This window comes from Bufo gargarizans, chromosome 1, assembly GCF_014858855.1.
Source record: "Bufo gargarizans isolate SCDJY-AF-19 chromosome 1, ASM1485885v1, whole genome shotgun sequence".
Taxonomy (NCBI): Eukaryota; Metazoa; Chordata; class Amphibia; order Anura; family Bufonidae; genus Bufo; species Bufo gargarizans.
Genome location: NC_058080.1, coordinates 549906918 through 549934601, shown reverse-complemented (window position 1 = coordinate 549934601; position 27684 = coordinate 549906918). Strand labels below are relative to the sequence as shown.

General features: G+C 44.3%; 1 protein-coding gene across 14 annotated transcripts in view; it reads left to right on the top strand.

Moving 5' to 3' along the window:
* The window catches only part of FBRSL1 (fibrosin like 1), a 545433-nt gene that overhangs the window by 70797 nt on the left and 446952 nt on the right, over positions 1 to 27684 (top strand). For 11 of the 14 annotated variants that reach the window (XM_044275607.1, XM_044275611.1, XM_044275609.1 and 8 more), the window contains exon 2: positions 7909 to 8901. In XM_044275607.1, coding sequence (XP_044131542.1) covers positions 8614 to 8901 — 288 coding nt within the window. In that variant the 5' untranslated portion in view covers positions 7909 to 8613. Of the gene's footprint in view, positions 1 to 7409; positions 7766 to 7793; positions 8902 to 27684 lie in introns of those variants that run through there. The other 3 variants (XM_044275603.1, XM_044275602.1, XM_044275601.1) reach the window with 3 other exon arrangements.

The window sequence follows — 27684 nt, the reverse complement described above, 5'->3', positions numbered from 1 at the left end:
TACTCCAAAGTTATTACCACATAAAGTGACACGTCAGATTTGCAAAATTAAGTCTGGTCAGGAAGGGGGCAAGTAAAGTAGCCTGGTCTGAAAATGGTTGAACAGGCCCAGCACATAATCCTAACAAACCGCTCACACTGCTAGATCGGCGCCATGAAAGCAAGTTTAAACTGACCTGTATATAGTGGTACCATAATGGAGAAAATTACGTTTTATTCTGTATTGGCAAGTAAATGATAGGGTGTTGCATAACCCTTTACTGACTGCCCCATGTAAATTTACAGTCAGGCATTTAAAAGTGGCACCGCTCACAAGCTATTACAGCCGGGTGTGTGCTGTTTTAAACAGCAGGCACCCGAGACTAATGAATACGATCGATGATAACGTAGATCGCATACATTTAACCTTTCAGATGCCATGGTCAAATATGACCAAGGCATCTGGGAGATTAAAGACTGGGAAAGCACACTCCCTGCCATGTACCAGCTTTCCCCGGTGAGGATTGGGGGAGCCGGATGTAGTGTGTGGCAGCCTCTGTACTCAGGAATGGTACGAGGCTGCCACACGTTAGCTCCTATGGAGAGCCTGTCTGTGGCAGGGCTCCATAGGAACTTGGTGTAAGGGCTCATGCACACGAACGTATTTTCTTTCCGTGTCTGTTCCGTTTTTCTTATTGTTTTGCGGACCATTCGTTTCAAGGGGTCCGCAAAAAAACAAGTTACTGTGTGCATTCCGTTTCTGTATGTCCATTCCACAAAAAAAAAAAAAGCATTAAGGCAAGGATAGGACTGTTCTATTAGGGGCCAGCTGTTCCGTTCCGCAAAATACGGCATGCACACGAATGCCATCCGTAATTTTTGAGGATCCATGTTTTGCAGACCTCAAAATACATACTGTCGTGTTCATGAGCCCGAAATCTTATAAACTCCAATACCAGTGTTCTATCTTTTTTGTGGGACAGTTGATTATACATATGGATGCAGAAAGCACTTTTTTTTTTTTTTTTTTCAACCCCATTGAAATAAGTGTGTCTACATCCAATCTGCAAAAAAAATGTGGATCGGATGGGGACCAAAAATATGGTTGTGGCTTCTCTTGCGACATTCAGTGGAGGGGGGTGATGAATGTGCAGTATTAGGCTACTTTCACACTTGCGCTTGATCGGATCCGTTCTGAACGGATCCGATCATATTAATGCAGACGGAGGCTCCGTTCAGTACGGATCAGTCTGCATTAATAACTTAGAAAAATTTCCAAGTGCGAAAGTAGCCTGAGCTTGAAGATTGAGCCATATGGTGTCATCTTCAAGCGGATCCGTTCCCATTGACTTACATTGTAAGTCTGGACGGATCCGCACGGCCAGGCGGACAGCTGAATGCTGCAAGCAGCGTTCAGCTGTCCGCCTGGCCGTGCGGAGGCGAGCGGAGCGGAGGCTGAACACCGCCAGACTGATGCAGTCTGAGCGGATCCGCATCCATTCAGACTGCATCAGGGCTGGACGGAAGCGTTCTGCTCCGCTCGTGAGCTCCTTCAAAACGGAGCTCACGAGCGGACAGCAGAACGCTAGTGTGAAAGTAGCCTTACACTGAAGCCCTTGTTCACACGGGAGAGGGACTGTGTATGTGCCAGCTTCCACCCTAAGGCCAGAGACACACGAGGCAGTTCAATGTGATAAACTTGCAGGGTATGTCAGTGTGAAATCCTGTCCTGAGACCTCTTGCTCCCCTGACAGGATCGCACAGCATAAAGGCTCATGCACACAAACATATGTTCTTTCCATTTTTTTTGCAGACCGTATAGAAAACCATTCACTTCAATGGGGCTGTAGAAAATACAGAAGTTACTATGTGCATTCCGTTTCCGTTTGTCCGCATGGCCGTTCCGCAAAAAAAGTAGTGCATGTCCTATTATTGTCCACAAATCACAGTCCGAGGCCCCATTCAAGTCAATGGGTCCACAAAAAATATGGAACGCACACTGAACACATCCGTATGTCATCCATATTTTGCGTATCTATACTGTAGAAATACTATGCCCAGCCCACATTGCTCCTGTGTTTGGTGAATAATAAGTTACTGTTTCTATATACGATCCGCAAAAAACAGATTAAATACGGAAACCATACAGATATGTTTTGTGCAATAACGGAACGAGGACTTAAATCGGAGGGGGGAAAAACTCTGATATGGAACAACGGATCCGTGAAAAACGGACCGCAAAACAACAACGGTCGTGTACATAGCCCTTATACTGATTTATAATGCTGTGTAACCCCTAGAGTTCTGGAATCTTTGGTTTTACACTAAGGCTGGGTTCACACCTGAGCGTTTTACAGCGCGTTCCTACGCGCTGTAAAACGCTCAACAAGGAGAAACCAATGATTCCCTATGGGAATGGTTCACACTTGGGCGTTTTACAGCGCGTACGATCGCGCTGTAAAACGCCCGACGCTCCAAAAAGTACATGAGCGACTTTTGGGGCGTTTGTGGCCATAGGACACTGTAGTGAATCGCACAAAAGCGCGTCAAACGCGCGTTTACTATTACAAAAACGCGCATAAAAATGCGCGTCAAAAACGCGCGTAAAACGCGTGTTTGCGCAACGCTCAAGTGTGAACCCAGCCTAACAGTATTACATCAGTGTAAAGGCTCATGCACACTAATGTATTTTTTTTCCGCATCCCATTCGCACTCTTTCACTTCAATGGGGCTGCAAGAGATACGGGTGTATCTGTATGTCCATTCCATGACCTCCGCAAAAATATATAACATGTCCTATTCTTGTCTGCGTTACAGACAAGGATTGTACTTTTCTATTATGGCCCGGACGCAATTTGCGGACTTCAAAACAGGCAACGGCCGTGTGCATGAGCCCTAATACAATAGATTTCAGAACTCTTAGGCCCCTTTCACACGGGCGTCGTGGGTGAGGGACCGATGCGTTCAGGGTGCATTGTGGGAAACCCGCGCGAGTAGGCACGCAATTGCAGTAAGTTTTGTCTGCGATTGCATTCCAACGTTCAGTTTTTTCCATGCAAGTGCAATGCGTTTTGCACGCGCTTTAGAAAAAACTGAATTTGGTACCCGAACCCGGACTTCTTCACTGAAGTTTGGGTTCGGTGTTCTGTAGATTTTATTATTTTCCATTTTAACATGGTTATAATGGGAAATAATATCATTCTTTAATACAGAATGCAAAGTGAAATGTCAGTCGGGATCCTCTTCTTTGTTCTTCTTGAAGGACCTGCAAAAAGAGCTGACCTAATCTCGCTCACCATGTTGTGAGCGTGGTGACGTCAGCCCAGGTCCTGCTGAATGAAGATAGAAATCTTCTATCTTCATTCAGCAGGACCTGCGCTGATGTCGCCGCGCTCACCTTTACGTCATCAAAGGTCTTTTTGCAGGTCCTTAAAGAAGAAGAAAGAAGACTATGCCGGCTGCTTTTTTTTATTTTTTAACCCCTCAACTGACATTTTAGTAAGCATTATGTATTAAGAATGCTATTATTTTCCCTTATAACCATGTTATAAGGGAAAATGATAAAATCTACAGAACACCTTAATAAAAAACCGAACTTCAGTGAAGAAGTCCGGGTACCACACTCAGTCTTTTCTCACCGGCGTGCAAAACGCATTGCACTTGTGCAGAAAAAACTGAACGTCGGAACGCAATCGCAGTCAAAACTGACCGCAATTGTGTGCTTACACGCGCGGTTTTCCTGCAATGCACACGTGACGCATCCGGAACGCCTGTGTGAAAGAGGCCTAAGGACAAGAATAGGAAATGCTATATTTTTTTTTGCGGGGCCACAGAACGGAGCAACAGATGCGGACAGCACACGGAGTGCTGTCCGCATCTTTTGAGGCCCCATTGAAGTGAATGGGTCTGCACCCGAGCCGCAAAAAATGCTGCTCGGATGCGGACCACAACAACGGTCGTGAGCATATGATGCCTTATGCTCAAGGTTAGGTCATCAGTATCTGATCAGCATGGTCTGACACCCGGGACCCCTGCCAATCAGCTGTTTGAGAAGGCAGTAGCACTGTGGCCTTCTCACAGCTTTTCCTAGGCCCAGTAAAGACACGTTCATTGGTCATGTGGCCTAGGTGCAGCTCAGTCCCATTGAAGTGAATGGGGCTGAGCTGGCATACCAAGCACAGCCGCTATACAATATACGGTGCTGTGCTTGGTAGGGATCGACCGGTATTGATTTTTTTTAAGAGCTCATACCGATAATATGTGAACTTTTAGGCAGATAGACAATAATTTATACCGATATTTTATATTAGTTGGTTGTCACTGAGGTGGTGGAAATTTGCATTTGGCACTAGTATATTATAAATGTAAATTATAATTTAATAAAGCCCTTAGTTAATAGTCATTTTATCATTTACATTTATAATATACTAGTGCCAAATGCCAATTTCCATACCACCACCCTCCTCACGGACTTTATTAACCCCTATCAGACCTCAGATCAGACAATTATTAACCCCTATCAGACCTCAAATGAATAAAATAAAATAAACTCCTCACCTCTTCTGCGCCACGGCTCCTCTTCATCTCCGGGTCCGGCGTCTCACTTCCCTGTGTTCTCCGGCCCGCGCTGCACTGTCACCTGACAGCGTGCAGCATCAGGTCATAGTGCATGCACTACGTCCTGACGCTGTACGGGGTCAGGACAGCGCAGCGCAGGCCCATAAAAGAAGACCAGGGAGGGTGAGTATTGGAAGCGCTTGCTGTGCTTCTTCCCGGCATCCGATGCATACTAGTGCGCACTTCTATAATGGAAGCGCTCACTAGTATTCGCTTTATATGAACACTTACCGAGACTAAAAATAAACTTAATTTTCTCCATTATGCCATTGCTATAAGTAGCAACATAAGTCAGTGGTTTGGTAGGATAAATGTCTTTAATTACTTATTATTAAAGTGCCATTCATTCTATGGCGCTGTATATATGATAAGGGGTATACATATATAATACAGACAATTGCACTAAGCATGAACAAAACAAGTTACAGACTGGTACAGAAGGAGAGAGGGCCCTGCCCATGAGGGCTTACAATCTACAAGGTATGGAGGAAGGACACAGGAGAGGGTAAAGTTGGTCATGGCGGTATAGAGGCAGCAGGGTCACTGGTTGTAGGCTTGTCTGAAGAGGTGGGTTTTCAGGTTTCTTTTGAAGGATTCCACTGTAGGTGAGAGTCTGATATGTTGTAGAATTTTGAATTCACTGGGCAATGGGGAGCCAGTGAAGGGATTGGCAGAGGGAAGAGGCAGAGGAATAACGGGGTAGAGGTGGATTAGTCGGGCAGCAGAGCTGAGGATAGATTGGAGGGGTTGAGAGTGCTAGATGGAAGGCCACAGAGGAGCATGTTGCAGTAGTCGAGGCAGAAGATGATGAGGGCATGTACAAGCATTTTTGCAGACTCATGGTTGAGGAATGTGCGGATGCAGGAGATTTTTTTTTTAGTTGGAGGCTGCAGGTTGTGGAAAGGGCTTGGATTTGTGGTCTGAAGGAGAGGGCAGAATCCAAGGTCATTTAAAGGCAGCGGACTTGGTTGACTGGGGAGAGTGTGCAGACATTGATCGTGATACATACGTCTGTTGGAGGGGTTGAGCAAGATGGGGGAAAGATGGTAAATTCGTCTTTATCCATGTTAAGTTTAGGAAAGCAAGAGGAGAAATAGGAGGATATGAAAGATAGGCATTGTCGGATTCTGGAAAGTAAGGTGGTGATGTCTGGACTAGGGCTGAAACGATTACTCGATTGAATCGAGTAAATCGAAAAAAAAAAATTGCATCGAGGATTCGTTTGTGTCATGTGACCACGGAGCGCGAGTGAAGCGCTTGCTATTACTTACTGCTCCGTGGTCACCCGTCGGCCTTCACCGCACTGTATCCTGACACATTGTCAGGAAATAATGCACGTAAGCGCGCACTATGACCCAATGCTGTGTGACATCAGGACGACACTGCAGTGCGTGGAAAAGATGGAGGCGCTGTGGAGTAAGTACTGGCGCTGGGGACATGGCTGGGGGGGCAAGCTGGTGGCACTGGGGAGGAAGCTGATGGCATGGGGGGGGCTGATGAGATTTTATAAAGAAAAACATTATTTTACATAGTTTTTTGTTATTAGAGTACTCAATTACAAAAATAGTTTATAGCTGCAGCTCTAGTCTGGATCAGAAGGGTAGATTTGTGAGTGATCAGCATAAAAGTGGTACTGAAAGCCATGGGACTCTATGAGCTGTCCCAGGCCGAGGGTGTAGATAGAGAAGAGCAGGGGTGCTAGGACAGAGCCTTGTGGGACACCAACAGAAAGGGAATGGCCCAATACAAAATATGCATTACAGTCCCCAACTCCCTTCCCCAGCCACCTACCGTGTTATATGTATAATATTGGTAACTAAGGCCTCATGCATGTGGCCATATTCATTTTCTATGGGTCTGCAAAAAAATAAAAATAATGGATAGCACTTGGATATCATCTGCACGCTGTCTGCATCTGTGTGGCCAGGCTGCAAATTATAGAACATGTCCTATTCTTGTCCATTTTGCGGACAAGAATAGGTATATTTTCAGTGGGGCCCGTGAAAAGTGCGGCATGCACATGGGCTGCATCTATATTTTGCGGACCACAAAATGGATACGGTGGTGTGAATAGAGTGGTAGAGAGGACTTTTGGCCCCCTCTGTGCATCTACCTGTAACTGCTATTTCATGAGAAATCCTTTAGTCTTTACTATAAGTGTACAACCACATGTCACAGAGCTGAACCCGGACATACCCTTATTTTCACCCCGGCAACCCCCCTGATGCTCAAGTAAGGGGACTGCCGGGGTGAAAATGGAGGTAATCTTAACCCGGACAACCCCTTTAAGGGTATGGTCACACATTTAGGTTTTGTGATGCAGTTTTGAAGCCAAAACCAGGAGTGGATTCAGATAGTTAATATATAATCTGTCCTTCATACTTTCTCTCCTTTTATCCCAGTCCTATGGACTTCATACAGGAGGCCACCATATAATGCACGTACAGGCTTCCACAACTTGCTTGTTCAGGAAGGATCCTATGGGGTAAGGGGTTGGTCTATGGTGGTGGTGAAGATTAGAGATCGGTGATCAGCGTACAATGTTGGGGTTATCGAAGAATTCTGTTATGGATTCCGCTAGCCCACAGACCATACCGGAATTCTTACATAACCTGACTCATCCCTAGTGAAGATATAGGTCTTACAGGAAAACTGTCTTAGTTGCCCACAGAAACCAATCAGAGTTCACTTCCCTTAGTGTTAATAAAAGGTGTGCACTGATTAGCCACTTTTGATAAATGAGGCCCACTGCATGGTCACAGGAGAGGGGACAGAGCCAGCTGCCCCTCTAGGATGGTGTATGTCACCCATGGTGCTTTTTTTTTTTTTTATAACTTGTATTGGTTTACTTTATACATGCTGCACTTTTAAGCATTTCGTTTTGATTTGAAATGCTCCCTTTTTGTAGAAGGGTGGCTGTGATTAGTCAGGAAGTAGGTGGACGAGCGATGGCTAGCCCTGTATAATGAGCGTGCGCGTGACAAGAGTATCGCGATTGTTGGCTGTCGCCCTATGACAGTAGTGATCCCGCCTCTGCTAACCTGTGGCTGGTGCCGGGGTCTGTCTGTGCCACCGGACTCGCCATCTGCGCCGAACGGGTTAACCCCCTCCGCCAGATCTAAACTCTAATAAAGTGGCTGACTTCCTCTGGTAATTACAGGCTGCCGGAAGTACGTCACTTATCTGCTTTGGGCTTTTTTTTTTCTGCTGCACTGTACAATTCAGTGAGGAGAACATTTCCTCCCCCTCCTCCTGTCTCTTTAAGAGCTCCGATCGCTGATCTAACATCCCCCCTGTTTGTCTCTGCTTTTAGGATTGGAGGATCGGTGACCCGGAGGAACCGGGGAGGCCAGGGGGTTCCGTCCAGCATCCTATCCGGACCGATAATGGAGGGGATTTAAAGAGAGAAGAGAATGGCACAAGCGGCACTGAAGAGGCTCGGCAGTCAGTGCCTGTGATTAGGATCTGGGGCTTCCTGCTTTCACTCTGTGCATCTGCTGAGATCCGTACACCCGGCCGGAGAAAGGAGAGGAATCCGGGTTCTATCGGTGGAGGGGGTGTCCTTACTTCCCTCCTTCTCTCCCTCCTTCACAGCAGCACCACAACATGAGGGATCTGTGACCCCCTCCTTCTCCTCCTTCACCAGGATGCTGCTGCCTTTAAAGGTTCTTGGGCAGTGTCTCAGCCATGCAAATGGGAAATAATGTGGCATTTTAATGGCAGGGAAAAGTTGCAACACAAGTGGTTGCTGAGCAGAATTGCATTTGTGTGCAGGAAATATTATTAAGTAAACAGTAGCCTGTATTGCTGGGAGGCATCTGTGGGAAAGTGTACAATTCCTTACCGGATTATTCTCTATTTATACATGGATATTACAGTAAATATTTCCTTCATGTAAGTAGCCATTGCCTCCCGTTTTCAGTATCGGTTGTGCTTAGTAATTGGATTTGTGGATTCAAGGTCACTCGTTGAAATTTCCCTGTGGATTTATAATTAGCTTATTTGTTATCGAAAGGAGATGGATGTCAAAATAAAGCAGCAGAGCAGGAGATCCAGGTCTCAGAGGGACAGGGTGAGGAGAAGAGACCCATCTGTCAGGGATCCCCGAAACCAGAGCCCCTCCTCTGGCTCCGAAGCTGAGAGGGGCCTGGGAAAGGAGAATTCAAATCAGAATGGTAAAAATCCAGCTGCTTCGGCCAGAAATGCCAGACCGCCCAGACGTAAACGGAGAGAATCCAGTTCTCAGGAGGAGGATATAATTGATGGTTTTGCGATTGCCAGCTTCAATACCCTAGAAGCCTTAGAGGTAAGATCGGGTCATGTCCCCTTATTTATTCTTGACGCGCTGTTTATCTGTGTTTCATATCTTGCATTAATCCTCATGAACCTTTGGCAAATGCATCAGTTCTTTGTCCCGTGTATCGGCAGCGTATAACATTGTGCCCATGACGGTGTCTTATGCTGTCACTGGGAGACGGGCACCACTTTTATGTGGACTGAGACACTATCTGCTGCTTTGCTTGATGGTAAATTATGTCATTTTGTCACCTGGTTGGTAATTAGAGGTTTCTCTGTTGTTGTGGGAGTGTATGCATTCATTGCCTTTACCAGTAGGTAGGTGACACTGGCACTGTCACCCGATGTCGCATATAATAGTTTGTTGTCTGACCAGTGTGGAATAACAGATATGAAGGCATTATTATTAACAATGACCAGAATATGTGTGCAATGCTGAACCTGCTAAATACATAATCCTGCCGACAAACTTGCTTTAAAGGTCCTTTTAATGCTTTGAATATTGGAACAAAATGTTCACTTGATAATTGAGAGTTTAACCTAATGCTTTATTTGTTATAAACCTGCAGCCAAAAGAACGGTCAGGTCGCCTGCATACTATAAGTACTTAAATAGGACCTGTCATATGTCGCTCCTGACAGGTCTGTTTTCCTTATTAAAGGGGAGGCTTTTTGCCAGAACTCCCCACGTGGCTGGCCTTGCAGACCACTGCTGGGTTAAGGCTCCTTCAGTCTTCCGCCACTACCTCCCTTCGGTTCTCAGAATTTCATCTTGTTTGATGTTTGTCCTGTGGCCGCTGCAGCCAATGACTGACCACAATGTAGATGTGTCCCTCATTCTTCACGACACATGGTCATGTGACACATCGCCGCTACTGCCAGTCATGGGCGGTAGCAGCCATTTGACCCTCGTCTAACAGGAAGCTGACATGCAGAGCCCTTAGAGAGACGGGCAGCGTGGGACGGAAGGATCCAAAACCTGGCCGCGGGGAGCAGGTAAGTGTACTTCCCTCTGCGGTTCCACACGTGTTTGTGGGGGGTGGGTGGGATTCTGGGAGAAAGGCCCTCCCTAAGATGGATAACCCCTTTAAATAATTATGAAGCATCTTTTCTTACTACTGGTGTGTTATGCTTCTCCTCATGTTATTCCTTCTAAAATTTACGAATAGATTAAAAGCTGGATGTTATTAGTTGGGGGGTGTCTACACACTCTGATCCTGCCCAGTCAGTGCTTACTGTTTAGGGGGACTCCCCTTTATTTATAAATTTCTAAGGAATACAATTATTGTGACCCGTCCTGACATTTATTTTTATTTGTCCAGCTATGTAAATGTATGCAATGTAGATAACAAACATACCAATTGTGTTCACCGGTCCATAGATATAACTATCAGTTATCAGAGTTACTTTTAAAATATTATTCCAAAGGCTGTTAATTATTACCTTTTTAATATATATTTTTTAATTGGGTCATAGTTTTTAATTTTTTATTTTTATTTTTTTATTTCCCACCCAGAGATTACTGTTAAAAAGCTACCGTGTATTTACCAATTTCCTGCTCCATGGCTCTCAGGCTATCCTCATTGGACTTCCAGTGTCCGCCTGTAAACATCTGCACAATCGGGGTCACATTTGACACTGCAGCCAATTACTGGCCTCAGCAGTGATGTATCCCCAAACTGTACATGCACCAGAACGGACATATCCCCTTGAGGCCAGTCTTTGGCTGCAGCCGCACACAGGACCCCATGCATGCAGAAGTTGACAGACAGGGGCCAGAAGTCATAGAACTGGAACATAGCTAGGGGGGAGGGGTTGTAGTAAGTATAGCACAGGTACTACTCCGTGGGAAATAAAAAAAAAAAAATCCTGAACAACCCCACTAAAATCCCACCATGCAGTTGGAATTTGGGGTATGGCCACATGGCACAGCTGTACTTTGGTTGGGACACGGCCACCTTGCATCCGTGTACTGTGCAGCCGTACAATCCACAGCAGCATCATATTAACTAATTAGAACCAACTTGTTTATTTGGTGCTTATTGTAAGCCATTAACTATGAACACCAAATGGCCAATTTGGGTCTAATTAGTTAATATGATGCTGCAGCTACTTGCACGCCCACATGGTACTCGGCTGCAAGTTGTCCACAACCGGTGCGTTGCGGGAAAATGCACAATTTTTCTGCGCGAGTGCAAAACATTGTAATGCGTTTTGCACGCACGTGAGAAAAATCGCCATGTTTGGTACCCAAACCTGAACTTCTTTACAGAAGTTCGGGTTTGGGATCGGGGTTGTGTAGATTGTATTATTTTCCCTTATAACATGGTTATAAGGGAAAATAATAGCATTCTTAATACAGAATGCATAGTACAATAGGGCTGGAGGAGTAAAAAAAAAAACATTATTTATTTATATATATATATATATATATATAATTATCCAAAGAACGAGGCAGCACTCCAGATAAAGTGAAAAAAGTGGATCCTTTATTCCCCTCTGTGCAAGCATGAGAAAGACCGCATCGAGACGGTTGAAACGTTGCACAGAGGGGAATAAAGGATCCACTTTTTTCACTTTATCTGGAGTGCTGCCTCGTTCTTTGGATACTATACTCATTTATAGCCGTTTGAGCCTGCGGCTGAGAGGACTTGCACCCGCAATTTTTGGTCTTGTGCTGCTGTGATTCTTTTTTGGTTTCTCTCTCTCTCTCTCTATCTCTAATATATTTATTATTATTATTATTATTATTGTTATTTTTTATATTTAACTCCCCTTAATCCACTTGTTTGCACAGTCCGGCTTCTCTTCTGTCTTCTTCTTTGAGGAATAGGACCTTTGATGATGTCACTGCGCTCATCACATGGTCCATCACACGATCTTTTAACATCGTGATGGATCATGTGACGGACTACGCGATGAGCGCAGTGACTTCACCACAGGTCCTTTTCCTGTGCACAGCAAAGATGAAGACAGAAGAGAAGCCAGGCTGCGCGAACAAGTGGATTAAGGGGAGTTACATTATTTTTTATTTTAAATTTTTAACCCCTCCAGCCCTATTGTACTAAGCATTCTGTATTGAGAATGATATTATTTTCCCTTATAACCATGTTATAAGGGAAAATAATAATGATCGGGTCTCCATCCCTGCGTTGCGTGAAAAACACACAAAATAGAGCATGCTGCGATTTTTCACATGAAAATCACCGCTCATTTGCACAGCCCCATAGAAATGAATAGGTCCGGATTCAGTGCGGGTGCAATGCGTTCACCTCACGCATCGCACCCGGGCGGAAATCTCGCCCGTGTGAAAGGGGCCTTAGGGTTCCAAACCTGACCCTGCAAAGAATACAAAATGAAAATAAAACTTTCCAGGAGATGAGTCTGAGACTCCTTTTCCAATGGCATCAGGCGCGTTTGCACTGTGCTGAAGAAGGTACATCTTATTTCAAAGAGGCCACACAAAAAAGATGTGGACAGCACACAGTGTACTCCTAGAACGTTTTGCAGACAAGAATAAGACATTTTGTATTGAAGTGCAAAAGAAAATGTCAGCATGCACATGGCCAGCATCCGTGTTTTGCGGACTCGTGTTCAGGAGCCATACTGGTTTTGGCCCACAATAACTGATGGAAATAACTGAAGTGTGTCGTCATTTACTATGGGTTAGAGACGGGCAGGTTTGCCTAATGTCATCCTGGTGGTTTTGTGGGAACCAGGGTACAGGTTCTCTTCAATGTATGTGTTTCTAGTCTGTCAAATGCAGCTTTTTGGAGAACCTGAATGATTGATTGTGGATTCCTGAGATTGTTGATAAAGATGACTGTAAAGTCCCATGGTGTATGTGGCTTCCTGTACAAAATATTGTGTTTGTGCTTGTTCTCAGTAGTCGGTACATTTGTGTATATGTAAAAGTGGTGGTGTCATTTATTAGTTATTGTCAGGATGTGCTGCTTGAAAATGGCAGTATATGACAGTGATGTCAGTGCTGTAGGATTATTAATGTATCCCAATCCTGGAGCAATTTGACATGTTTTGATGGCATCAATAAAACCTGTTAGACCACGATCTAAAAGTCCCTGTAGGGATACTCTCCCATCTGATATCAGGCAACAGGAGATGCAACTGCACACTGCGTGGAAGAGTTGCTGAGGCAACCGTACAGCGCCCGGCAAGTACAGTGCCCAGGTCCTGTTCTAGTTAATTTGATCCATGCACCATATTCACTGAGCACACACGCCGTGTCAGATCAGACAGGAGAGTATCCCTGAATTAATGACCAGTTTGGATCCACCTGTGCTGGATGTGGGGGCTGTGCTGCACAGCGCACACCTGACTGCGCAGTACTTTCAGGCAAGTCACCATTTCTTAAGTAAACAGCATTTGCTAAGTAAACAGCGCTTGTCTCTACACGGTAGAGGGGAATGTGGATTTTCATTAAAGCCTTTTCTTCTCGTAGGGGGCGAACCCTCCAGATTTCTTTCTCGCATAATCCTTCCATTTCCTCCAGCTCTTCTCCCTAATATGCACAATATGGGTTGCTATACTTTTTTTGTTTTTGGCCTAAGCACTCTTTTTTAATAATGGTCTCCATTTATTATTTGGTCTAATCCTGATTAGAGCATTAATTGCATAGGTGCAAAGTTCTATGCATTTGTTTGCTCGCTCCACAAAACTGGTGAGAAATGATCTTGTGTTAACCATACTTTTATACTTTTACAGCTGCTCTGAGCAAGCATTTAAAGGAATTCACACAGTCAGACATGGAATTAAGAGGTGTAAGCCTTTTAATACATTAGGCTCACTTCTTACCAGCTACCATCCAATTTCATTGGTGCAAGAAAAGTAGAATCTAAAAGAGCAGGCTCTCAAGGCATACATGGCTGATAAATCGCATATACAGGAAAATATAATGTATGCAGGTTAAACAGTAGTCCATAAAGTGTACTCCTATTATGAGAAACAGCATCTGTTGTGTCTCCACGCAGTCCTGAGGCTGTAGATGGTCCCAAGGTGGGTAGATTTAAAGCTAATACAATATAGATAATTTCCAGTAGAATTCATATAACCGTTGATACCAGTCTGATCATTAGTTGGAGTATGATAGTAGAGTACATAGTTTTTTACTTGTATTTCTTTTTTGTTTATTCTGTTTACTATTATTCAGTTAATGTGATCTATTTTCTACTCCTGCCTTGAGAGCCTTCTCAGCAGTTCACTTGGCCTCTTCAATTAAACCTAAAGAAAGGCTAGATTTCATCTGTATTAAAGGGGTTATCCTATGACTAATGTAACAAAATGAAAATCGCAGAGTATACAGTACATGACAATCTCTAACAAAGCTAGAACCAGCCCTGCACCTCACATGGATCCAGAGATCTCCCCATTCATTGCTCTGCTACATTTATATCAAGGGGAGTGTCTTTTCTGCTGCAGCTCAGGTGGCTGTGCCCATGTTCTCCCTATGACAACTCATACATATACATTTTATTGAATGCAACATTTTTAGGCTGTATTCACACGTCCGCAATGTGTTTTGCGGAGACACGGATCCGCAAAACACGGAAAGCGGCAATGTGCTTTCCGCATTTTGCGGACCGCACATTGCAGACATAATAGAATATGCCTGTTCTTGTCCGCAATTGCGGACAAGAATAGGACATGTTCTATTTTTTTGCGGAAACGGAAGCACGGATGCGGAAGTGCGGATCCGCAAATGTGGATGCGGACAGCACATTCCGTCCCCATAGAGAATGAATGGGTCCGCACCCTTTCCGCAAAATTGCGGAAAGGATGCGGACCCATTTTGCGGACGTGTGAATGGAGCCTAAATTACCTGCAGTTTTAAAAGTATTCATATCCCGGTGCTGGTTTGAAAACGGTAGAATATTCCTTAACACTGTGCTGTATCACTATCCTTTGTCATGCAGAATATTTTTTGGGATCACACACAGGACCTCCCTACATGACCTAGAACGGAGTCCTGACAGAAATGAAAAAGAATGTGTCCTGTATTTCAAAATTGTCATTAGATAATATTCGGCTAACTTCTGCTGTTTAGTGTATTTTTCTCCTGCAGCGCATAAAAATAAATAATGTTGTCAAAAGCAATGAAAACCTGTGGGCCTCATGCACATGATGCTAGTTTTCGTCAGCATCCAATCCACCTTTTGCGGATCACATGTGAACCTATTCAGTTCTATAAGACCCCTTTCACACGGGCGAGTTTTGCGAGTGGGTGCAATGCGTGATGTGAACACATAGCACCCACACTGAATTCTGACCCATTCAGTTCAATGGCTCTGTGTACATGAGTGTTTTTTTCCATGTATCAGTTCAGTGTTCCCTGAAAAAAACGCAGCATGTTCTATATTCTGCGTTTTCAACTCAGCCCTGGCCCCATAGAAGTGAATGGGGCTTCAGTAAAAAAACGCATTGTATCCGTAAGCAAGTGCAGATGCAGTGCGTTTTTCACTAATGGTTGCTAAGAAATGTTATCATGCGTGTGAAAAAAAAATCAAAACGCATTGTACCCGCACTGAAAACTGACTGAACTTGCTTGCAAGATGGTGCGAGTTTCACTGAACGCATCCGGAGCCAATCCATATTGTTCGTGTGAAAGAGGCCTACCGTAAGTCCTCAAAATTGCTGAGAGCACACAGATTTAATCCGTGTACTGCCCACATCCGTGTGGCCGTTCTTCAAATTAATTATAGAACATGTCCTAATCTTGTCTATTTGTGGACAAGAATAGCCATTTCTACTGATGGAAGTGAGAAAATTGCAGAATACACACTGCCAATATCCGTATTATGGGAACCACAGTTTGCAGACTGTAAAGTAGAGACAGTTGTGTGCATGAGGCCTTAGACAGATTGTGTTGCTGATAAATCTGCCATTTGTGGGGTGTATCGGCAAGGAGTAGTACTTCTGTTTCCTGTGCATCACATAAACTAAAGCTGCTGGAAGTAAGGGGTTTTGGCAAGGCTTGGCATTCTTAATGTACTCCTTAAAGTGCTTTAACAGCCAGCCTTATGTCTCTTACCCATTTTAGAGTTTCCGCTCGGCCTTCTATTTTTATTTTTAATTGCAGACTTGAGAAAACATCTAGTTGGGCGCTGTCACCTCTCAGTTTTGTCTCTGTTTCAAGTAGTTCTCCTTTTGTTTTCCACTCACTTTTCCCGTAGTCAATGTTAGGAGAGCATCGGCTTTCTTTCTCGCACTAATTAAAATGTCCTTTGTTATTTTTGTAACTTTTGTAAAGTGGGATTGTGGAAACACAAAGGCATCTCAAAGACAGGAGCGTATTATCCTCTACTAAGTCTTGTTCTGGCACAGAAAAAGCGTCAGTGGTAAGCTGCCATAATAACTATCACTTGTGCTGTGAGATCGCCAGTTTCTCTTTCTAGTGCGATATCTTTCCACCACCTTCTATCAGTCCATGGTGTTATCCTGCTCATAGCGAGCACATAGAATCGTGTCGCCAAAAATAGTAAATGATTGTTTCAGTTTGTATTTCATACTAGCAGAAGGACCTGGCTTGCATGGGTATATTTAATCTATTTAATTTATTTTTGTGTGTGTCGTTAAAAGATATCGATAGTATCCACTATAACAGTGAACTCTACAGGGCCTTCCCCTTTAACAGTGACCACCACAGCGGCTGCCCCTTTATTAGTGACCTCCACAGTACCCCATCTCATTAACAGTGGCCTCTACAGCAATCTGCCCCTTAACACTGACCTCCATAGCAGATCGTCCCCTTAAGGACTATTTCACACGAGCGAGTCTATTGCGGGAATCACGCTCCGTGGGTGAGTGTGATCCTCTGCTCTGGACTTGCAGCTTTATGTCACTATGATTCTGTGGAAAAAGGCCATGCAGAGACACATAGCATTATAAATCGTGATAATGCTGTGCGCTCCTGCAAGTCCAGAGCGGAGGATCACACTCACACACGGAGCATGATTCCCGCAATGGACTCGCTTGTGTGAAACAGCCCTAACTGTGACCTCCACAGCAGCCTGTCCCTAGGGTGGCCAGAGGTATGATTTTAGGGCAGACAGTGTGGCTTTCAGACTCCCTGTCCTCTGTCTGGCGCAGGGCCTGGATGGACACAGGGATGTCCTTTTGAACAGCTTACTCTGACAGCAGCACTGTGCTGTCTGAGCCTGAGCTGCAGGGAGAAAGTCGCCCTCCCCTGCAGTTGACAGAAGTTGATTTTTACCTTCATTATTTTCAATCCCTGTCGGCTGAGAAGTGGGGGCGTGGCTTAACCAGACCTCTGGGAGGGTTTTATTAAGTCTGTCTGTCTGTCTTTTGAGCTTGGCCTGAATGGCCACCCTACCTGCCCCCTTAATTGTGACCTCTACAGCACTCCGCTCCCTTAACAGTGTCATCCTTAGTGCCCTGCCCCTTTAAAACTGACCTACAGCAGTGAAGAAAAGTGGCTGGGTTGTTATGGAAACCTAGTGTAAAACTGTGTGTGTGTGTGGAGACTAAGGGCCTGCGAGCTTGTATTGGCTGATAACGGTCATGTGACCAGGCTTCTATTGGCTAATGCATTTTTTGGAATATCTCAGGAACAGTATGTGCTAGAGAGCTTAGACCCGCTCTAAAACCTTCCAGGATACCGGATGTGACAGTTCGCATTCCTTTACCGGACATACTGTCACGGCCTTTTGTGTGCGCCGTGCATGCTGTTGCTGTGTTGTGGTTGCAACATGTAGGTGTCTCTTTTCTCCTGGGGCCTTTCCTGTCTGGTGCTGGAGGGGTTAATTATCTAGCTGGTGGGGATTTAGGTGTGTCCAGGGTGTGGCCACGAGGTTTATATTGCCTGTGGCCTGTTGGCTGGGTTCAGTGTTCCTCCAGCCTTGCTGTGTGCCAGGCCTCTCCTATCTGCCCAGTGCTTGGGGGGGCGCGCGCGCCTGCCTGCCTGCGCCTTCTTGTGGAACATCAAGGTCTATGATGTCTCCCCTATGTTCCCGTTGTTCACCTTCCTTTCACTACCCTTGCATATGTTTGGTGATTTATGTATGTATGGGTGGTTGTTATCTTGTCTAGTGGTTGTTACATGTCTGGTCTGTTGATGTCTATAGTCCAGCATGTTTGCTAGACATGTTCCCTGTGTGGTGTGCCTCCGAAAGGGGGTGTCAGTGTTCCCCGTAGAGGGAACTACAAGTCTGTATGCTGCTCTGCCTGGGGCCAACAATGTGTCCTTTTTGCATGGGGGTTTCCAGGCAGTAACTGGTGTGCTGGATACCTGGGTGTGGTTGTTTGTACAGTGTCCTGTATGGTGTGTGGGCACTAGTACTCATTCTCTTGTTCTAACCTGTGTTTCTGCGGCAGGTAAGTGTGCTATATGTATACAGTGTCCTCTTTTTCCTTGCAGCTAGGCTGGTGGAGACTCCTGTTCATCCGTGTCTGGAATGAGCAGGTCGTCTCTGCCCTTTCTTTATTTGGGGGATTATCTGGGCGACTCTGGGTCCTGGGTTTCCTGGGTATGAGCCGTCCTACCATCCAGGTCCGCTCATACGGTGAGGATTAGGCATGCAATAGGAGGTGACTAGCTTCCTTAACAACGCCTCTGGCCATTTACTTTCCCAAATGCCCTACATTGTACGTGACACATACATACTCAGCTTTATATATTACATCCAGAATATTGGGCTTGAATGTGTGGAATACAGAAAGCGATATTACCAGGGTGTGTGTGTCTCTCGCTCTGTCTGTGTGTGTCTCTCGCTCTCGTCAGGAATGCTCCTTTTAAACGAGTACATGTTATGAAATTATGCCACATTATTGAATATACTTCAGCAGTTCAATGGCTGTTCTGCATGTTCTTGTATTGTATATTGGCTGTAATGATGGAAATCTATGCTTATTAGGGATGAGTGAATTGATTTGTCTCATCAACAGGGGTTCTTCAGTCCCCTCAGTTGAAGAAGCTAACACTTGATTGACAGGGCCAGACATCTCCCCAGCCCTTACAATCCTTTGCCACTGCTCAGAATAGCACAAGTGCACAGGCTCTGCTTCTGGGACCTAAGCAACAACCGTGCATGCGCCGCTACATATCCAGGTAGTGGCACATAAACAGTCGCCACTCATTGCAACAGCGCAGGCACTAATGTTGTCAGTGCTGGGTGAGATGTCTGGCCTGTCAAGCGAGCGGCAGCGGGGACAGTCCCTCGCCTCACTGCGGCAGAACTCCATTTGATGAATTGATTCATATGAATGGATTCACTCATCCTAAACCAGGACATAAACAGTGCAGGGCATAAAACACTGCAAAGGTGTCAAGATAGATTGTAACAGTATAAATATACTTGTGTGGGGTAAGAGGGATTAGTGGGCCCTTTTTCTTTTGTTTTTTCTCTAGGCTTGGAAAACCTCTTAAACATGGCTAAGGGTACTTTCACACTAGGCTTTTTTTTTTTCCGGTATTGAGTTCCGTCACAGGAGTTCAATACCGCAAAAAAAAACTGATCAGTTTTATCCTAATGCATTCTGAATGGAGAGCATTCCATTCAGGATGCATCAGTTCAGTCCCTCTTATGTTTTTTTGACGGAGAAAATGCTGCAACATTAACTTACATTGAAGTGTATTAGTGCATTAAGTGTTTCGGCAAAACTGATCTGGCATGCGCAGACCTTTTTAAAAATGCAAAAAAATAAATACCGGATCCGTTTTTCCGGATGACACTGGAGAGACTAATCCGGCAATGCATTTTTCGGATCCGGCAGGCAGTTCCGGCGACGGAACAGCCTGATGGAATCCTCTGCTGCAAGTGTGAAAGTACCCTTTACTGTGTCGTCTTTTCAGAACTGGAATGAGTGCTGTCAAATACTAAATAAATTGTAAACTCCCCCAAAAAGTTACAAAATCCCTGTTTTGTGAATTTTTTAAGACAGAATTCTGGAGTGCATGGCTTGATAAATTCTCCCCCCCCGTGGTTTTTTAAATATTCCATTCTCTAAGTGCTCCATGGCTTTCTGCACGGAAACTGCCTCCCATTATTTTCAAAGGGAGTCCGTGCTGTGGTTTTCTGCATGTGGATGGGGCTCAGCATTCCTGTACCGTTCATGCACATGTCACCGCTGAGTGCTGAATCCATTAAATGGCCAGCAGTGGTGACATGCTTTCTACATGGACGTCCTATATGTAGGTCCGATGTGGAGGTAAGTGGCTATAGCGCTCATCTGTTGTTTCTCCTGTAAGCGGTTTGAATGCGTGGACAACTAGGTCTTACCAATAGGTTCCTACGCGGTGACATTTAGCCCTGTTTGGACAGTGTGTCGTTATTTGCGTCTTTGACAAAGGAAAGGGTGACAACCAGTTCTCCAGGCATTCATTCTGTTCCTGGAGGAATAACAGGACTGGCAGAACGTTCGAAGATCAGATGCTCCATAATTCTACTTCACTCTGTATAAGTGGAATACGAGTATTTATAAAGTGACATGTCAGGAGAGCTTGTAATGCTGTGCTGGGTATACAGATAAGAAATCTGAAGGGACCTTGCTGACACTGTATTGCTGGTAGGAAATACCCTTAGCAGCTACTTGTGTTGCTTTGGGTTTTCGTCTGTTACCTGGAAAGATGATGTCAGAGGGAGAAGTATAATGTCGGTGATGCATAGAGTACGAGAACAGGACACTCATTTCAGCAGCCCTATATGACGAATCCAAAATGACACATTTATTAGCGACCACATCTGAGACCTGATGAGCCATAGCAGCAAATACCATATCCTTTCTATTCAGATAAAATTCCTAATCTCTTCTAACAAAAGTCTGGTGAGTCAACGTGATCCCCCATCAGATAAACTCATGTGTATTGCTGGTGTTGAATGAGGTTGACCATGAACAGCAGCGCATCAGATTTCCCAGATACATTCATTGTCACACATAAGCTTAGAAAAGGAGACGAATTCCTTACACCTACAGATCGCAGGTAACTTCTGCAGTGAAACAATTCTTCCTCCTTCAGTGTTTTCCTCTCTCTCTGAAGCCGTATACCTTCACCTAATGAGAACGTTTCTCTTTATCTGTGGCAAGATCTGGATAACCTGAGGCCAGCCACAGATGAGAAGTTAACAGCTTGGGGCTTTGTCATCGGTTTGATGCTGGCTTGTGTTGTGTGGTGACAAGAGTGCTAGAGACTTGTATGGCTTCCTAGCGATGTGACATCTGAGCATACCATGATTAATGTTTTCCTGCATGTGGCAGTGGAAGTAAATTTACAATGCAAAGTGTATGGGGATGGAATTATTATTTAGAAATTCTATAAATCTTTCAGAATTGCTTTAGCGCTCATTACTTTAAGGCTTTTTCTGATAAATGGTAATAGATGAACAGTTGCTGTTTTTCCCCCTATGCTGATGTGTGTATGTGTTGGAGGGATGTGTGGGCTGTGGGGGAAATCCCTGTTATAGTTCTCAATATTCTATACTAGAAATTTGATATGGTCTTGATTTTGAAACCGCATATTTAATTGTATTTGGTTAAAGATCTTGCAGTATTAAAGGGGATTGTATCCCTTCAGTTAATGGCATTTATCATGTACAGAAAGTGAATACAAGGCAATTACTAATGTATTGTGATTGTCCATATTGTCTCCTCCTTTTCTTTTATTCGCTGCTTGTATCCAATATTTATGTCCACCCTGTAATCCAGCAGCGGTGGCCATAAAGCATTGGTCTGTGCACACTCCCACGGTCCTGAACACCAGAGAGGCCAGTACTTTTTCCTGTAGTCTGCAAGCATGACCATTTCTAGATTACAGGGTGGTCGTAACCCCTGGATATGAGCAGCGTATAACGTGATGTAAAAATGAATCCAGTCAGCAAAGGAGGCAATATGAAGAATCACAATACATTAGTAAGTGCCTTGTATTAACTTTCTCTATATGATAAATGCCATTTGCCTTTAACTCAGATTTCACTAACTGGGTAAATAAAATATGTTTTCAACTAAATGACCCCTTTAAAGCTATATGCAGCTCCGTCACTTGGCTAAGGCTGTGTTCACATCTTAGCATCCTCTGAAGATTCTGTAAATAATAAAAAAAGATGCAGACAAAATAGCACAGCATGCCATCTGTAGCTCGGGTCGCAGGGCAAGGCAGAGATTAAACTACCAATTTCTCATTGTAATATGTTGTAGTCCAAAGCTTCAAGCACAGGACCACTCTAGTGAAGTATGCAGCATATCACCACTCAAGACTTGCAGGTTACCCCTGTATTTCACTTCCCAGTATTATAGGTATGGAGGTCCGGTAGGCTGAGATGTAAGGAGTTGTTTGGTATGATGAGAGTCTTAGGGAGCAGAAGATGAGAAAACTGCTTGCTTGCCGAGAAGGGAAAGCATAACGGCTCCAGCCTTAGGTCAAGTGTGCGATGAGAAACAATGCTGCATCAGATGTCAAATAACAAGAATTTGATTAATTTAAAAAGATCTGTTTGCACTTAAAAATGATACTTTTTAGGGCTTTGGGTTGACCTACTGGTACTGTACTTTTTTGTCAGTGTGAGCCTTTAATGCAGAATGAGGCATTTGTACCGGACCTTGTCATTGCAGGAGCGATTAACCTGTGCAGGTGTCATGTATCTAACTCGTCCCAGAGACTTGTTAAATAACCTGTGGCAAATGGCCTGCAAACAATGTAACACAGCAACCCGTCAGATAATAATGCAATCGCCTTAGTGTAAACTAACCTAAGCAATTATGTATCTGGTTGCTGCAGGTTACTTTAATCCACCACGTTATCACTTGTTTTTGACATTCTCAGTCTACACTACCAAGCTATTGGTGCAGAAAGTGTATTTTATATAGTGATTTTGTATATTTATTTGACAATTTTTCTATTTATTTAGCATTGGAGTGCCTATGCTAGCACCCGAGCTCCCCTGCTTTCTGTGGCCAACCATTCCTTGGCTGGTTATTAGATTGCGCCCTCATTGCTCCAAAGGATAATTTGCATATTAAGTAAAGTGTCATAACTCAGGAACTGAGCCTCAGATCATTAGGCTACTTTCACACTAGCGTTCTGCTGTCCGCTCGTGAGCTCCGTTTGAAGGAGCTCACGAGCGGAGCAGAACGTTTTCGTCCAGCCCTGATGCAGTCTGAATGGATGCGGATCCGCTCAGACTGCATCAGTCTGGCGGCGTTCAGCCTCCGATCCGCTCGCCTCCGCACGGCCAGGCGGACAGCTGAACGCTGCTTGCAGCGTTCAGCTGTCCGCCTGGCCGTGCGGAGGCGTGCGCATCCGTCCAGACTTACAATGTAAGTCAATGGGAACGGATCCGCTTGAAGATGACACCATATGGCTCAATCTTCAAGCGGATCCGTCCCCCTTTGACTTTACATTGAAAGTCTGAACGGATCCGCTCATGCTACTTGCGCACTTAGAAATTTTTCTAAGTTATTAATGCAGACGGATCCGTACTGAACGGAGCCTCCGTCTGCATTAATATGATCGGATCCGTTCAGAACGGATCCGATCAAGCGCAAGTGTGAAAGTAGCCTAAGCAAAACCAGTGTTTTAATCAGGAGGACCACAGATGTGTCTATGCAAACAGCTTGATAGGGAGCAGTTTGAGCATTGTAAGAAGTGTAAGCACTGTAACAGTGATGTACATGTATAAGCATCATTGTCTGGATAGGAATGACATATTTACTATTCTGGTGCGTGGATCTTTTTAAATTTAGCGAGTTTCTGGCGCCAGGTTTTCGTTAGAATTCGGTAGAATTACGTTTGTTCATGCGCCAAAACAATTGTGCACCAAAAAAAAAAAAACACTGTCTAGTGTAAGTTTACGCCACCTATATAAGTTGCCATAGTTTCACTCCAAAAATCTGCCAGTTTTCATTTATAAAGCTTATGTTCATTACACAGGTTTGTGTGATGAGGGACTATGCACTATCTGCTTCCGACAAACTGTTGTGGTTATCATCTCATATGTAGTGCTTTGTGATGACCACTTTAAATGTTGCAACCTGACGACATATGTCCAAGTAGATGAAATGTAAAGAAATCTCATCCATGTGGTGACTATTTCTCATTCACAGAATGTTTATGCTGATCTACATAAATAATTGAAAAATCAGCACAGGCTAAAGACCTATAACGTGTAAGACCTATGTAACTCCTATGTTACTTACAGTTGTGAAACTGTGAGTAACTCTGTAAGTAACTCCTGCATTGCTGCTGTTATGACACTGCAGTTCCCAGCATGCACACTTACATGGCTGTCCTCCATACTCCCATAGAGGTGAATGGAGCATGATGGGAGTTGTAGTTTCACAACAGCTGTAGTGCCAGCCTTTGCTGACCTCCCTCAGAGTATATAGTAATAGATATATAGGCAGCACTCCACTGATGATCCTTATTTGATCCACTTCATTATTAGCTTGGGAGGGTCGTTTTGAGCTAAAACCTTGCATTGGGTATCCTCATATAAAGCAGGGGTCAATAACCTCCCGCACTCCAGCTGTGGTGAAAGTACAACTCCCAACATGCTCCATTCACTTCTATAGGAGTTCTGCCAAAAGCCAAAAAAGTGTGCATGCTGAGAGTCGTAGTTGTGCTGGAGGTTGCTGATCTTTGATATAAGGGATCATCACTGGTGTGTTTGGGTGCCTGCACACAGGTGGAGGTTTACAACCAGGAAATCCACACAGATTTCCATGCAGATCTCTATGCAATCCCACACTAAAACAGCATGAGTTACTTGTGGTTTTTGGTGCACAGTTGGTGCCGTTTTGACGCAGATCATATTCTTTGATTGAAAAGGTCAAAATCGGCACAAAAGAACTGCACGAAGACTTGACATGCTGCAGCTCTCTGAATCGGCGCAGCAGGTCTGTTTTTTGCATGGAACGAAGAAGCAAAGTGTACAGGAAATTTGTGAAATCTCATACAGAAGAACTGTATTATTTTGCCGTTCTTCTGCGCGGAAAGAACATCTAGTGCATAAAGTGGTCAAGTAGCTTTGAGGCTAATTCACACTGGTTTTTTTTTGTTGCATTTTTCATCACTTTTTTTATTTTTTTTGACTTGCATTTTTGGTGTGTTTTATTTGCAGAATAGCCATCTCCACATAACAAAGTCTAGGGGAATTATGAAATGCAAGAATTTTTTTGTGTAGAGCATTATTAATATATATATATATATATATATATATATATATATATATATATATATTATTTTTTTTAATATGCAGCTTGTTGAAGCAGTGGAGTTTTTTTCATCCCCTTTAATTGTGGGGGCGGGGGGGGGGGGCTCATTCAAACATGTTAGTCTACTTTCACACTGGCGTTTTTTGGCTTTCAGTTTGTGAGATCCGTTCAGGGCTCTCGGGTGCGGTCCAAAATGGATCAGTTTTGCCCTTAATGCTTTCTGAATGGAAAAGGATCCGCTCAGAATGCATCAGGTTGCCTCCGTTCTTTGGTGTCCGTCTGATGAAACTGAGCCAGTCCTGACACACAATGTAAGTCAATGGGGATGGATCCGTTTTCACGAACACAATCTGGCACAATAGAAAACTGATCCGTCCTCCATTGACTTTCAATGGTGGTCAAGACGGATCCGTCTTGGCTATGTTAAAGATAATACAAACTGATCCGTTCTGAACGGATGCATGCGGTTGTATTATCTGAACTGATCTATCTGTGCAGATCCATGACGGATCCGCACGCAACGCAAGTGTGAAAGACACAAAAACAATATGTGACATGGGGAAAAAACAAGCGGTACTTACCTGAATAAAATCACCTAAGTAATACAGAAAAGGCAAGTTGTTACTTAAAAATGTCAGAATTGCTAGAAACTGTAAATAATTTTTTCATGTTGGACAGGAGTTTCCTCAGGATTCTGTACAGTACAATTACATTGAAAACAATATGCGGCCTCCCCTCACCTGATGTCCATAGGACCAGCTTAGCATGGGTAGAACCTGGTGCACAGTCAGAGAGCAGCGTGGTGCCTGTACTGCAGGTTATGGTGCAGAGGGTCATTCCTAGGCAGCCAATTTGCCCTGACTGGCTCTACTTGCCCCCCAATACGATGCACAGATTGACTGCAGATTAGCACTGTCTTGATGTCTTGGGCATTTTAACTTGGAAAGACCACTCTTTTATTAATAATTTTGTAACCTGAGGAACCAAAATAAGTGTATTCCAGCCCTAGACACAGAGGCGGTCCATTTATTACCAACGTTGCAGAACTGACATGTAATGGCATCTACTAGAGTCTGTTATATAGCATCAGGCATGACCTACCAAGTGCCCCCATACTTGTGGATTCCTGACGGGCGCACAGCCTCCTTAGCCAGGTTATATAAGTGCTTTGTGATTCACTCCAGTCACGCTGTTCTTATCTAAAAACAAAAAAACCTGCATTGTAAGCACCTGCGCTCTCCAGCATTTAACAGCACTTGGTTAAGATGAAGAAATTGTAGCTACGCAAAAGCGAGTGTACCATTAGCTTCCCGCTAAGATCTTTCACTGCCGAAGACCGGCCCACAAAGCACTTACTGCGCGGACTACTTAACAAGGCTTTCACACCTATTATTAACTTTGCCTTTACCCTACAGTCAGTGTGAGAGATTTATTTTTTTCTTTGCCGAACTAGAAAATTGTGGTGCCAAATTGTTCCGAATTTTCCCTCAGAATTTTTTATTTTTTTTTCTTGACATTTCAGTGACATTAATATTGCCTGTTACAGCCTGGGACTAATGACGACACTAGAGACTTTCTTTGTACAGGTCCCAGTCATAACATCCTGCTAGTTTTAAATCACTTTGTGTCGTGAGCAGCTGAAGAAACTGTGGACTGTGTGTGCGGTGTGAAAATGTTCTCGTCAGTGTGCCAGTTCTGCAGATGGAAACGCATGCAGGGCTCTCCTGTAAATGTTCACTAATACGTTCACACAGGTCCTATGCCAGATGAATGGGGCCATTTAACAAACCAATAAAAAAAACACCAATTATTTTTTTTTTTGTGCTGTGCTACCAGTTTTGTAGGTTGCTGGCATGTGGGTTTGTGTTTTTTCTTTTCTTCTGGGAACTGAATAATTGTACTCCACGGTATTAATACAAAGTGATGGTTTATTACTCCTTATCATTAAAAAGAGGATTTGCAGGGATAGGTCATCAATTGACACCCAGCACCCCCGTGGATCAGCTGTTTGAAGAGGCTGCTGCATCAGCTATGCAGTGCTGCAGTCTCCTCTCTGCTTATCAAGCACAGGGTGGCCTGTTGTATAGCAGTTGTGCTTGGTATTACAGCTCAGCCCCATTCACTTGAAGGGACTGTGCTGCACCTTGGCCACATGACTGCAGTATGGTGACGTCACTGGCATAAGCACTCAAGAAGCTCCACAGCCTCTTCAAACAGCTAATCGGCAAAGGTACCGGGACTCTGACCTCTGCTGATCTGATATCGAGGTCTAGGTACCGGGACTCTGACCTCTGCTGGTCTCATATTGAGGGTTAGGTACCGGGACTCTGACCTCTGCTGGTCTCATATTGAGGGTTAGGTACCGGGACTCTGACCTCTGCTGGTCTCCATATTGAGGGTTAGGTACCGGGACTCTGACCTCTGCTGGTCTCCATATTGAGAGTTAGGTACCGGGACTCTGACCTCTGCTGGTCTCATATTGAGGGCTAGGTACCGGGACTCTGACCTCTGCTGGTCTCATATTGAGGGCTAGGTACCGGGACTCTGACCTCTGCTGGTCTCCATATTGAGGGTTAGGTACCGGGACCTCTGCTGGTCTGATGTTGATGAGCTAT